Here is a 14,787-nt window from a genome sequence, read left to right as displayed (position 1 = left end):
CAGCAGGTTTACAATGATAATGCTGTACCTAAACATCAGAGCTCTAGTGTGTGTGTGTGTGTGTGTGTGTGTGTGTGTGTGTGTGTGTGTGTGTGTGGGGGGGGGGGGGGGGGGGGGGGGGTCCTTTCACAATGTTTAGGATTTTAGGACAGATTAGGACTTGGCTTGACAAAATCAAATTTCAGTCATGTTATTTTATTTAGCTTAAAAACTGTTAGTATTTAGACATTTTGTAGAATCGGAACATCAGGCCTTAATGGGTTAAACCTTGTATCTGTCTCCCTCTTTCTCTGTCTGTCTGTCTCTCTGTCTGTCTGTCTCTCCAGCGTTGGCAGCACCTGACGGCCCCGGTGTGGGGCAGACATCACCTGGAGTACCTGGCGCCTGAGTCCGAGGCCAAACTGCTGCCCCCTGCAGGAGGCAAGAGCACACTGCTCTTTGAGAGTGTCATCTGAGCGAGAGCGAGCTGAGCCCCAGAACACAGAGCCAAGGGCCCCCTTCTTTATCTTTGCACACACACACACACACACACACACACACACACACACACACACACACACACACACACACACACACACACACACACACACACACACACACACACACACACACACACACACACACACACACACACACACACACACACACACTGGGGATGCATGATATATCCGTCATCATATCAGTATTGTACAAATTATTCCCGATATGTGGCGTCACAATGACACATTAATTACGTGCCAACCACGTTGATGCATTGGTGGGGGAAAAACACAGTTTTTGACATGACTTGAGTGATGCTAAGCAAAACTCTACGGTCAAAGGTCGGTCTGTATGAGAAGGAAAGGTGTGTACCTCTCCGTATCATCGAAATACAGTATTTAATGCATGCGCCAATTTCTCCCACTCCTATTTCTTAGTTTTTGAAATACTACACCAGCCAAATAATAACAACCTGTTATGTCATACTTATTTTTCATGGTTTTCTCAGCCATTCTCTATGACATTTGACCTACAGTAAGATGAACGTAGGCTTGGATAGTATATAGGGTATATAGGGTATTAACGGGTTAATGTGGGGAGTGTTTCTAACCATTTACTGTATAAGAAAAAGAAATGTGGATAAGTGAAATTATCCAGAACTCTTCATCTGCACCCAACATCATAGTTACAGTATGCCAGCTGTACAGTAAACCCTACTGGTGTAAACTGGCATTGCAATATCGATATACTAGGTATCGATATCGCTCAATATAACCATGGGAATTATCATTATCGTCAAAAATGTCAATATCATGCATCTCTTACACACACACACACACACACACACACACACACACACACACACACACACACACACACACACACACACACACACACACACACACACACACACACACTTACACACACGTGTAAAATACTTATATCTTTGCACTAGCCTGGTAGGAGAAACAAAATAAATTAGAAAAAAATCGACGTGAAAATCCCCGGATGTAATGGACCAAAGATGAGACTCGAAAGTAACTCCCACCAACCACAAACAGTCACAACACACAACACACATAATCGTGACAGCCCTGCACACACAACACAAAACAAAACAACTGAACACAACACATGTTCCCTCCCTACCGCTCTGCTTTCTGGGCTCTGCCCCCCCCCCCCTGCTTCCTGCCTCAGTGCTGTCCTGTCTCGTCTTGTTCCGTGAGTGTGAGGTGACGTACAGTGTAGCTGCAGTATCATCTTTCCCCTCCCCTCCCCCCCCCCCCCCCCCACCACTAGAGTCAGACCCAAATATTATAATCGGCCATTATTTGACTTATTTATTTTACACATGGGTTATGTGCAATTATGCAGCCGACATGTGCCGATTGTTATAACCGCTAAGACCTGCGGCCGATTCTACAAAATGCTTTCCAAATCAGTAGTTCCCACACTTTCAAGATTTTTCAACGGCACGAAATGACGCGTTGTGAGCTTGTACATCTGCTATTTTTTAATAGCCAACGATAAAATCTAAAATGACACAGATGCCTTACCGGTTTTAATGGGTTTAAATCGGGTCATTCCAGGCAGGCAATTGTAAATAAATAAAAGGGTTCAGAAATTTAGGGGAAAAAAATAACGATCTATAAGCTCACAAATTTTCCATTTTTGGAAAAACTTTTTTCCCCAAATTGATAAGCACTTTTCTTTACAAAATATCGGACTAAAACGTCTGTAATCAGTGGTCTATTAGGACTCTCCGGACTCTCCAAAATCGGGATTTCCCAAATATGGAGCATCGGTCGGGCTCTACTCTCCCCCCACTCCCACTCCGTCTGAGTGTCTTTATCGGCCAGCCTCGTCCATCTCAAACCAACCCCACCCACACGCCATTTGGTGCTGAATGAATGATAAACTGACCGATTCTTGGGATTGTATGAATGCAAAGACCTCGTTTCTGTTATGGATGTGCCAGGGTTTTTCAGTGCGTGCGTGTGTGCGTGTGTGTGTGTGTGTGTGTGTGTGTATGTGAGACTATAGTGCGTGAGAGCGAGTGTACGTGAGACTATAGTGCGTGAGAGCGAGTGTACCTGTGTTTACAGGTTGGGTTTGCGTTTGCTTGGAGAGCACGGTAGCAAGTGTCTTACGTACCTTATTGGGTTCATTTCCCATTAACATAACACAGGGGTCTTCAACAGGGGAGTCCGGGACCCCTAGGGGGTCCTCAGAGTTACTACAGGGGGGGGGTGGGGGTGCGCCAAATCTTTGTTTGATAGGATTATTTTTTTTTTACTTTAACCACTAAGCATTCCTGTTCTGAGGAGAACTTTAGCCAAAAATAGCAGATCTACAAGTTCACAAGCTAGATTGTGAGCTTGTAGATCGGCTATTTTCGGTGTAGAGGGAAAAAAGAGCAGACCAAGTACAGAGTCAAAAGGTCAAGTTTACTAAGTATTGACGGTTTAAGTGGTTAAATGCCTTAAAATACACATTAACGTGAATCCAACACAACACTGATGATAGTGTTGTCAAACAAGTCTATGAAAGGGGTCCTTGGGCTGAAAAACGTTGAAGACCCCTGAGTCATAACGGCCACTGTTTTCTACCAACTGTATACTACCCATTGTATTAACTGTACAAAACTAACTTCCATTTGTAAACATGTGCAAACAAGCTAGAAAATACCCACAAACACATCAAACACTTCCAGGTGTGTGTATTATTATGAACTAACTTATGTGTCCAGTGTATCATATGGGTTTGTGAATCAGTGTCAACACTAATTGGGGAGGGGATGATAATCAGTATTTCCACCTTAAAGCAAAGTTACACTTTGGTAGAGGTTTGGGTTGTGTACTTATACCTTGTCATGATGTAACTCCGAATATTGGTAAGGTATCTTGACTTTGATACTTGACTTACTATTTTTTTTTTGTAATGTTACATACTAGGGATGTCCGATATTATCGGCCTCCCGATATTATCGGTAGATGAAAGCATAAAAATGTAACATCGGAAAATATCGGTTTTTATGCATGAAGAATCAACTTGTTTGTTTTACTGTCTGTTGCGCATCTGTGAGGTCTGAACTAGATGTTATATTGATCTTTTTATAGTTTACTTTTGGTGAAAAAAAGCCTGCATATATCGGTATTGGACTGGTTGATATCAGAATCGGAAATTAAGAGTCGGACAATATCGGCAAAAAGCCAATATCGAGTCAATTGCGAATCTCTTCGCAGTCAAAAAAAAGTTTTTCAATTATTATTATTATTCGACTGAGAGATTGGCCTAATTTGTTATATTAATTAACTAATAGTTTGCCAAAAATAGGATATACATCATGATTTATTGGGAGAAACCAAGTGTTAAATCAGACATTAAGCACCCCTACAGCCCAAATGGAATGGTCCTCTATTGCATAATATCTTTTTTGCATGATTCGACTGAGAGATTGGCAGTCGAGTCAGACTGATTCGACTGCCAATCTCAGTCTTTTATTATTATTTTTTTGCATTAGTTGACTATTAGTCGACTATAGGCAACATTTGGCCAATCAGATTCGACTATTGAAATCCTTAGTCGAGGACAGGCCTACATACTGTATTGGCAGAATCAGCTTTCTTTGCATTTGTTTATGTGCTAAAAAGAGTGACTTTTTGAGAGCTGTTTCACTATGCAATGTTTAAGTCAATGAGGAGACGATTTTGTAATATCAAAATATTCGAATCGGCAGATGACATGGATTCGAGTTCTCAGTCGCCACGACTGATTTAAGTCATTTGGTAGCATGTCGTGCACCGAAATGAGATGTTATTTTTGTTCCAATACTTAGAGTCACATTGTTGCAAAGGTAACTGCACAACCCAAACCTCCATCAAAGTGTCATTTTGTTTTATTGAGAGAAGCTTCATAATGGAAGGTCAATGAGAGGAAAAAGGAGTGAAGAGAGGGATGGGAGGGGATAGAGACATGATGCCAAGATGTCAAGAAAGACGCAATAAAAGACAAGATGGAAAACATTGTACTTTTTTATTTTGGCTCTTTTATTTACATGAACGCAGACTCAATTCAGAAACTCTAACAGACAATGAACGCTGTTTTGTTAAATCAGCTCTAAACAATGGAAATGTTAAACCTAAACAATGAAAATAAGCTCTCCAGTTTTTTTTGTGTGTGTTGTGATATGTACAAATACTGTATGTTCATGTATATGCATTTTTGTCAATACAAACATCAATCAATCAATACATGTAAAAAAAAAAAAAAGACACAAAATCAAGAATATTTCGGTTAAAGAAATGTAATCATCGTTTTTACTTATACTCTTATACTTGTAGACACATGTTTTATTTTATTTCAGTAAATATGCTGTGATAGAGCAGTGGTTCTCAACCTTTACAGGCCGTGACCCCCAAAATAATCAAAATTTGAACTGACTCCCCACCCTGACAAGCACTTGGAATGTAGGAGTTGAGGCATTACATTCAGTTTGACTCGTTTCCACAGATAAATATTGTGAAAATAGCAGATCTACAAGCTCACAATCGGCTATTTTCATTTTTTCTTTTGCCTCTTTCTGATATTACTTGACAATTGAGTTTTTATAGTATAGTTGGTTGATTACTTTTGATGCAGTAATGGACTTTTTCTTTTCTTTAGGTATTAAAAAGGTCTTCAAAGTCCTTAAATTGTCACTTCACTGTCATCTGGGGACCCCCCCGGAAATCATGTGGGGACCCCCCTGGGGGTCCCGACCCACATGTTGAGAACCACTGTGATAGAGTGCAGTCAAGGAAATGTGCTAGTTCCACACACAGCATACAGTCTCAAAGCATAGCAGCCAAAATCACATGCCAAGTTTAATACAATTCATTCAAGCTTTTTTTTTTTTACGTACATTTAGCAGTGCAAAAAACAAACAAACACAATATTTCAAACCTACTGCACGGTCTAGGACAGAAAGTGTTCACAGTTTCAGTCAGAAAGACAGATAAGTGATGACAACAGATGATTATTTCCCATTGGACCAGGATCCCTGGCTGAAATAGAAGGCAGCCTAGCTAGCAAGATGTCTGGAGCATCAGGTATGTGTGAATAACGCCTATAAATATGCTCATGCTACAGTGAGCGTTTGAAAAATTACCTCCATTATAATATACTGTATATTTGTCCCTGTCGGGTGGAAATCTGCAAAACCGTTTTTTTTGTGGCTATTCTAAAAATAAAACTGTGAAAATAGTCTACAAGCTTCACTACTTTTGTCGACAACTGTATGATGAAGCACGGCATTAATTATTTAGTATTTCTAAAAAAAACTATAAAAAGTTGAAATATGGAGAGGTTTCTGCCCGACTGTGACAATGCAGATTTTATACTGGAAGTAAATTATTAACCACTGAAACCCCAGTAACCGCAGTAAAAGTAACAGGTTGGCAAACTGCATTCTCTAAAGAACACAACAGAGAGTATAGTTTCATAGACATACTGTATCTCTTGGCCCATCATCACAATAGCACCTCCTCCCCAATATTAGTCTCAAGGCTGTGTGCGAATTCACTCCCTACTGACTATATATAGTGCACTATTTAGTGATTATGCCACTTCGTAGTGGTTTACAAGTGTATAGTGATCATTATACCATATATTGTGGACTCCTTTAATCTCACAATGCATCGTGAAAAGTAGGGTACATCATGCCGACGTTGATCAGCACACATTTTAATTGTGCGACGCCATGACGCCATAATGGGCGACCCGAGTAGTGTCTTAAATGTGTTTTTTCCCCATATTTTGCCAATGAGTTCGCTATATCGTCTCTGACGGATGGAAACCTCATATGTCCAAAACTGTATTCTTTTCAGGATTCAAATAAAAGAACTTGCAAAAGTAGCAGATCTACAAGCTCGAAACGCATCGCGACGCTTTTCGAGACGCGTTTCGAGCTTTACAGATCTGCTACTTTTGATACTTTTGTGTGACACTGTAGTATGATCAAGAAGGGGCATTAATTTATTTAAAACCTAAATGTTAGAATATGGAGGTTTCTTGCCCGTCAACAACGATATAGTCTCCTACACAGAACTCACTAAATGAGCAGGGAGCAGGAGGAGTAGTGTGAATGAGTGAAGCGATTTCGGACACAGCCTCAAGTCTCTCTCTCCCCTTACAGTCAACCTCACACGTACTCTCTATTCTGTTCCCACACGCTATAAATACAGACTCCTATTAGTCCGGTGTGACACTGCCCAACCACCCACACACCCCCTGGCCTGGCCTCATCATTCCCCCCCCCCACCACCCTCTCTCTCTCTCTCTCTCTCCGGCAGGGAGAGAGAGCTGCAGCAGCAGTGAGCAGCCTCGCCGGTGTATTTCATTAAGCGATATCATAAAAAATAAAAAAACCCTGTTGCCAAAGCAACGGCTGCGTCTCTATGGCAACCGGCGTCCGCCATGTCATGGTGGTGGTGGTGGTGTTGGGGGGGAGGGGGGTGGGGGGGGCGTTCTCCTCACTCCTCAGTGACCGGGGGAGGGAGGAGAAGGGATGGCGGGAGCTCTAACGGATCAGGCAGGCAGGCGGCATTTCTAAAAGAGGAGAGGAGGAGGGAGGCGGAAGATGGGCGAGAGGAGGACCGGCAGTCTGACTGACCCCTGTTGGTCACAGCTTGGTGATGCAGGAAATGTCCTATGAATGAAGAGGATAAGGGAACAATTAGTGCAGTGGTTCTCAAAGTGCGGTCTGGGGGAACGCCCAGGGGTCCTCCTTGGGGAGGGTTGGGTTCCAGGGGGTCCCCATCAGCAAAAAGAGTTGGTACAGCATCACAATCACTTCAACCAATTTATCCATTTATATGTTGGCTATTCAAAAAAAGCAGATGTACAAGCTCACAAGTACATCTACTTTTTTTTATTTATTTAATGTTAAAAAAAAAAAAAATCTCTTTTAACACAAAACTTCTCTTCTGGGGGTCTCTGCCACAAAACATTTTCAGATGGGGGGGGGATCCACTGCAAAATATATATAAAGTTGGGGGTCCTTGACACAAAAAAATTTGAGAACCACTGAATTAGTGATAATAATGCATGAGTAATGTGACAGAATGACTGAAGAGGCTGTCAACAAACGCCCGAGGGGTTTGTAATCGGGGAGGTATTATTATTTATGAGGTGAGAGGAGCCATCGACTGGACTCACCACCACGCAGTCCTCGTCGTCGTGGTGGGCGGTCACCTCGTCTTCCAGGCCCCTCCTCCTCCTCCTCCGGGCGACGTGGAGCACGGCGTCGTGGATGGTGGCAAAGAGCCTGCTCTTAGGGACGGACGACTCCGAGAAGAACGACGCCCTGTCCAGCTGCTCCACCACACAGGCTGCGAAGTGGATTGATTGATTGATTGAATACTTTATTTAGTCCGAAATGTAAAACAGCACGTGGTACAGTAAGACATTAAAGCTAAAAAGGATAACACAAAAAAGTTCCATTATGGTCCAATGTATTCAATTCATCAACAAAACATTAACACAATAATACATGTCATCAACAAATACAAACACTAGATGTACAATAGAGATTTCATGACATGCACGTACGAGCAGTTAGAGAGAGAGATGGAGAGAGACAGACAGAGAGAAAGAGAGAGAGGCTTATAACTTATGAATGCGTGGTTGGGAGGCAGACTGTACTATGATTATAGCAATAAATATTTATGTTTGGGTTTAATACAAGGTCAGGATTTCCCCCTCAGGGAACAACATGGTGCCCGTTACTATCAAAGCTTCAGTTGATGCGACTAGACAGCCATGACTGCCTTATCACCACTGATGGCTTCTGGGTACTATCATCCCAATCTCCTTATTCTAACCTTTTGGTCTTAAATGAACGCCCTACCTGATCATACTACAGTGTCACACAAAAGCATCAAAAGTACTACTTTTTTGCTATTTTGTCATTTGAATCCTGAAATGTAACAGTTTTTGGACATATGAGGTTTCCACCCGACAGAGACGATATAGTAAATGGTATCCAGTCCCTCTCTGCTTGGCACTTAGCAGTGGTGGAAAAAGTACTCAAATTCTTTACTTAAGTAAAAGTACCAATACTGCACTATAGAAATACTCTGTTACAAGTAAAAGTCCAGAATAAAAAATGCACTTGAGTAAAAGTACAAGAGTATTGGTATCAAAATGTACTTAAAGTACCAAAAGTAAAAGTACTAAAATATTTGAAAATAGCCTAGGTACAGTATAACATGGGGCTGAAGTGGTTCATGTATGTTTTATAATATAATAATTTATATCTGCAAACTAACTAGTAACTAAAGTTTTCAAATAATTGTAGTGGAGTAAAAGTACAATATTTGCCTCTGAGATGTATTGGAGTAGAAGTAAAAGTATTGGAAATTGGAAATACTCAAGTAAAGTACAAATACCTCAAAATTGTACTTAAGTACAGTACTTAAGTAAATAAATGTACTTAGTTACTTTCCGCCACTGGCACTTAGCAACAAGGGTTGCGCCATACTAGACAATAGAGTAATGTCCAGGGGGTGTACGGACTACGTCTCATCAAGCTGCCTCACGCTAGGAGGAGACAGGCTGACCTCTTGACCTATATGAGCCACACGGCTCGGGGGATCTGCCGGTTCCCAAGGCTACTTACTTTACATACTCTGTCGTACAACAAGTAGCAGGGAAAACAGGCAACTGGCTGATCTAATCAATCAAAAGCAGGGGCAATCCCCCATGGAACCCCCTGGGTATAGGCCTACCATGTCTGCAGAGCGGGCTGTCACTTACTCACCTTGGCAGGCTGCTAAATAAATGTCCACGTCAATTTCTCCAAAGTCTCTGAATATCTGTGGATAATACAAAAATAAAACATAATAATGTTTCATTGCGTGTGTGTGTGTGTGTGTGTGTGTGTGTGTGTGTGTGTGTGTGTGTGTGTGTGTGTGTCGTCTCTGTCGGGTGGAAACCTCATATGTACAAAACTGTTACTTTTCAGGATTCAAATAAAAAAAAGTATCAAAAATAGCAGATCGACAAGATTCGAGCTTGCCGATTTGCTATTTTTGATACGTTTGTGTGACATAATTATGGAGATAAGAGGTTTCTGCCCGCGACAGCGACGACATCCTGTAAATACACTCTCCATCATGTTGTACTGTACTGTATGCCCCCTAACCCTCCGTTCTAAATCACATTTGGTCTGTGAACAGAGAGCCATTGTTCGCCCTGCGTCACAAGGTCACTTATTATTAGTAACCCACACACAAATGTTACATAAAGAATATAAAAAGCAGGCTGAAAATAATCCAATTATACAAATCTGTGTTTTATAAGAAAGCGTGGTCTCCGTCCCTGGATGCACCCGCCCATTGTTGCCAGAAACCGGTCTAAACCGGTCTCAAGTGACAGTAACAGGGGCTGCCACTATAGCTGAGGGCTCAAAACCCACGCAACCATGATTACAATTGATTACCCTTGGCTTTATGATTATGTTCTGACAATCGGAATATATTAGACAATCAAGATGCCATGGCACGCTATATGCAGGCCTGGCATTTATTGTCCGTGACACAAACTCCCTTTTAATCTGTGTGTATTTCTGTACAAATGTAACCACATTTGTACGCTCTCTGGGCCGCTATTTTAAGCAGCGTCTAATGCCTTATGAATTATCTTATTAGGCATTTGTTATTACTTTGAAAAACATTTTAAACATTGAAAATAGCTGATCTACAAGCTCACAGCGCGTCGCTGTAGATCGGCTATTTTCACCATTTTAAAATGTTTTTCAAACATTTTTCAAATGCCTAATAAGATTAGTCATATAATAAGGCATAATCGGGCCCAGAGTCTGAGTCACAAATGGATCAATCATCACAGACACAGACACTGTTTTCGCATCTGTACTCAAAATAAATTCACTGATCCCTGCCACTGCCACACACATACAGTGTATTATGGACCTACCTGCGGATTATACCAGTGTCAGTTAACTTATGTGGACTATGCGGTTGACACGTGCTGATATGACACTTTGTACTTTTTCTTTTTTCTCACCTTAAATTAAGACCTGAGGCGATTCTTAAAAATGTTTTCTAAATCCATACAGTTTTTTGAAAAAAATGTAAAAAAAAATGTTTTCAAGATTTTTCAAAAATAGCATATCTACAAGTTTTGTTTGCTTGTATATCTACTATTTTTTAATAGCAAAAGAAATCTAAAGTGACACAGATGCGTTCCAGGTCTTAATGGGTTAAGTAATGTCCTCATTCTTCCCTTTCTCTTATGGAAATAACCAAAATGATGGAGCTTGCACAAAAAACTAATTCCACCCACTGTTTTACACCTGTAAACCTGTAATGTGACAATAAAGCTGATTCTAAGAGTGCAACACGTACATTCTTTAAGGTCTTCACGGTGACAGTGTCCACAAAGCTGGTGGTGGACAGGTCCAGGATGACGCTGTGTCTGACAGACCCGGCAGCAGCCCCGTCCTTCTCCCTGTCTCCGTCACCTGCGTCACCTCCGCCGTGGCTGTCGGACTCGGACGTGTTTTCGTCGTGATGGAAGGCCAGGTTCGTGTGGCCGTTTGCGGGCGTCTCCGTCAGGTCGACGTCACCCGTCTGGCTCTCGGCCTTCTTCATGTCTGGGAGGAACAGTCGTCATGTCCAAAACTGTTACTTTTCAGGATTTGAATTCAAAAATAGCAAAAGTAGCAGATCGACAAGCTCGAAACGTGCTGCGCCACGTTTCGAGCTTGTAGATCTGCTACTTTTGATGCTTTTGTCTGACGCTGTAGTATGATCATTTACGAAAAAAAACACAAAAAGTAAAAATATGGAGATAAAAGGTTTCTGTCCGACAACAACGATATGCATATATACATCAAGTACACTTTCTGTACATCTGTACAGTAAAGACAACACTGGTTAAGTATCTACAATACATACCACCATTCACCGGCTTCCACTGATTCCTTTCTGACTCCTCTGAAGAGAATTTGTCTTTGTTCAGTTGGATGTTCCCGCCACCCTGGAAAAGCAAAATGGCCGCTGTATGAATATGCTAAATGAGTCTAATGACATGTAAAACATTAGTACCCAAGTTTATGCATTAGTTAGTCTCGCGTAGCCAGACAACAATTCCACATTCTCCGAATGCTATATATAGTATAGAGTATCATATCCCAAAAGCCGAGAACGGAAGCTGTCATCTGTTCGTCATTTCCGTTCACAGAAATATATTTGAAAAATATCTTTAAATTTTATTTTAGAATGTCCATTTCTGATGGAAGCATTTGAAAATTGTGGGAAGCAACAGTCTGGCTCGCGAGACTAGGTGTTAGTGAATGCGCAGTACGGGAGATCATACTTTTTTCTTGGCCTCCTGTTTGGCTTTCTTCTTCTCTTTCTCCTGCTGACGCTTCATCTTTGCGGCGCGCTTCTTCTTCTGCTCCAGCAGCTTCCCGAGGTCGATGCCACTCTGTGCACGCAACGAGAGGAATAACGATAAAGATGATGAGAGCAAAACAAGGGAGTTACAGCCAGAGAATGCTTGTGTGTTTTGTAAGAAAATGCGTGAGTGCATGTAGTAATCATTACGTGCACGTGTGAGTGCACGCTCGCAAGCACGCACAGGTATATTGCTATACTTGGCAAAATATTAGGTCAGCACTTTTTTGCCATTTTAAACCTAATCCTAAAAACTGAGTTATAGCCTACATAGTTGCTCGCTGCTGTCATGCACCGAAAATAACCAATCTACAAGCTGTCGAGCTTTTGATTTATTTGAAAAGCCAAAAACCACATGGTCACCGCAGTTCGAGGATAACACAAGAAAGTCCTGAGACTTATTTCCGTTGAGGTCCTCTTACAATTAACAATCAATACGTTAAAAATACATTACAATACAAAACACATGTAACTACCGAAACACTACATAGACACAAGTGACATACACAGTACAGACCCAGTACACATTACACAACAATACAAAACACAAGTAACATTCACAGTACATACATACAAACAATACAAGAACACATGTAACATACACAGTACACAAACAAGTGCTACCTTATCTTTCCTAGTCTAAAGACCCTCTATAGGGGAACCTTTTCTAAGCTCACGAGCTGCAATGCGTTGTGAGCTTATAGATCGGCTATTTTCTACTATGCTTGTGGGGACATTTGGCCCTAACAAGTACAGTAATGTAATGGGATTTATTTTCGTTTGAGATTTGTTTTAATAATGTACAGGGATAGGGGGGAATATGTACTTTGGTCTGGGGGCTGTAGACAGATTTGTTGAGAGGTTACACCAGTTCCGGTGTAGAGATTGAATGGAGGGATTTTTTTTGTCAACAAAGAGTGTTCAAAATCCATGTCTCTCTGAGTCTCATTTCCATAAATATAAATTAAGCAGTATCTTTAAGGATTGCAGTAACACACACGCGCACACACACCCCCACACACACACACGCACACGCACACACGGAACTCCTACCGGAACCGCTGCCTACCGGTCCGCTGGCTATCAAATTATTGGCTCAGGAATGTGACAAAAACTAAAACATATCCATGAATTCAAGTCTCCATGGAGTGAATTCACACACACACACACACACACACACACACACACACACACACACACACACGCACACGCACACACGTGCACACACACACACACACACACACACACACACACACACACACACACACACACACACACACACACACACACACAGACACACACACACACACACACACACACACACACACACACACACACACACCTTCTCCTGTAGGGCTTCCAGGTACATCTCTGCATTGGTGTAGTAGACAGTAGTGGATGAACGGAAGATGGTGATGTCAGGAATCGGCTTTGCCTGCGGAGAGAGTGAGTCACAGGGATGAGTAACACAGGACTATTTGTTGTGGTTTTAAAGAATACACCCACCCACACTCACTCTCTATTGCAGTGGTTCTCGAACTTTTTCATGTCAAGGACCCCCAAAATTACAATATGTATTTGGCCACCGACCCCAGTCCCAAAAATATTATATATAATATATATAATAAATAATATAAACGTAGTTGGCAGCTGCCAAACTTGCTAACCATATCGTCTCTGTCGGGTGGAAACCAAAACTGCTACTTTTCAGGATTCAAATTCAAACAGATCCACAGCTTGCAAGATTGAGCTTGCAGATCTGCTACTTGAAGTAGGGCATTCATTTACGAAGAAACACAAAAAATTACCCATAAAAATGGGTCAGAGGGAGAACATTTGGCAAAAATAGCAGCTCTACAAGCTCACAACGTGTCGCAGCGGCGAAGATATTTAGTATAGAGCGAAGGGGGGTTGGGGGGGGGGGTGTAAAGAGTCCTGGGGGACTCTCCAGTTCAGGAAATATATAACGTGGCTAATAAAACAGTGATTTCACGGTTTAAAAACCCCTAAAACTTCTGACTCAGGAGGAGAAAGATAACCACCAAGTCCGGGCAGACTGTAGCAATAATGCTATTTATCATGGCAAATATGAATAATTTAATGTATTTTTCATTATGGTTTTATTCTCTATTTTCCCTGTTTTAGTAGACTAGATTAGAACATGGCCATTTCCTAGAGTTAATGTCTCTGCAAGGTTTTAAATGTGTGATTTAAATCTCCTACATACTGTATTGACCTATGATATGACATAAGACACATGTTGAAACTGGTTTAAGCTATTTTACCCAGTTTCATAATCTGTTTATTTATGACATATTATTATTTATTCCCCTCATTTCATTGGTTGTTTCTATTAACATCTACATAGGAATTATATTAATAAACACATGTTAATTTGAGAGAAGTTGTCTGCCAACGACAATGCTTTTCCAATAGATTTTTTTACCAACCTGACATCATACTGTTTCAAGATCTAAATAGTCTTCATGTGTATGTTAATGGTCGAATTAATCCTTTAATTTGCATATTTTTTTGTTGTTGCAAGATAAGGCAGGCACTTCCATAAATGCATGGAGACGCATGGAGCTAATCTTGTGTTTCCAAAGAAGCAGGCAAGTTGTGTAATAAACACTATAATTGTAAGTCCCATGACATTGTAAACTGGATGCATACAGAGATAGCGGGAACTCTGTCTCATGATGTAGGCTTTAAATCAAGCTACTGGTGCCTGAAGACATCAAAAAGCTGTTATGTCATATCGTTGCTGTCGGGCAGAGACCTCTTATCTCCATATAAAAAATGTTTGTGTTTTTTCGTGGTGGAATAAGTACTCAAATTCTTTACTTAA

The 14,787-nt window shown here is 41.2% G+C and overlaps 2 protein-coding genes across 3 annotated transcripts in view; one reads left to right on the top strand and one right to left on the bottom strand.

Annotated features, from left to right (window-relative positions):
* Positions 1 to 1,386, top strand: part of LOC308097343 (sodium- and chloride-dependent creatine transporter 1) — a 38,750-nt gene extending 37,364 nt beyond the window's left edge. Inside the window, exon 13 of the mRNA XM_080445092.1 lies at positions 327 to 1,386. Coding sequence (XP_080301218.1) covers positions 327 to 455 — 129 coding nt within the window. The 3' untranslated portion in view covers positions 456 to 1,386. The remainder of the gene's footprint in view (positions 1 to 326) is intronic.
* A 5,394-nt stretch (positions 1,387 to 6,780) lies between these two features.
* slc26a6l2 (solute carrier family 26 member 6, like 2) overlaps positions 6,781 to 14,787 on the bottom strand; it is a 33,918-nt gene continuing 25,911 nt past the window's right edge. For both annotated transcript variants that reach the window (XM_080444640.1, XM_080444639.1), the window contains 7 exons: positions 13,282 to 13,374; positions 11,860 to 11,970; positions 11,439 to 11,520; positions 10,887 to 11,134; positions 9,281 to 9,335; positions 7,678 to 7,850; positions 6,781 to 7,168 (listed from right to left, as the gene is read on the bottom strand). In XM_080444640.1, coding sequence (XP_080300766.1) covers positions 7,142 to 7,168; positions 7,678 to 7,850; positions 9,281 to 9,335; positions 10,887 to 11,134; positions 11,439 to 11,520; positions 11,860 to 11,970; positions 13,282 to 13,374 — 789 coding nt within the window. In that variant the 3' untranslated portion in view covers positions 6,781 to 7,141. The remainder of the gene's footprint in view (positions 7,169 to 7,677; positions 7,851 to 9,280; positions 9,336 to 10,886; positions 11,135 to 11,438; positions 11,521 to 11,859; positions 11,971 to 13,281; positions 13,375 to 14,787) is intronic.

Source organism: Gymnoscopelus braueri, assembly GCF_963280865.1.
Source record: "Gymnoscopelus braueri genome assembly, chromosome: 12".
Classification (NCBI taxonomy): Eukaryota; Metazoa; Chordata; class Actinopteri; order Myctophiformes; family Myctophidae; genus Gymnoscopelus; species Gymnoscopelus braueri.
Note: the sequence above shows the minus strand (reverse complement) of the source record. Positions and strands in the feature narration are given on the sequence as shown.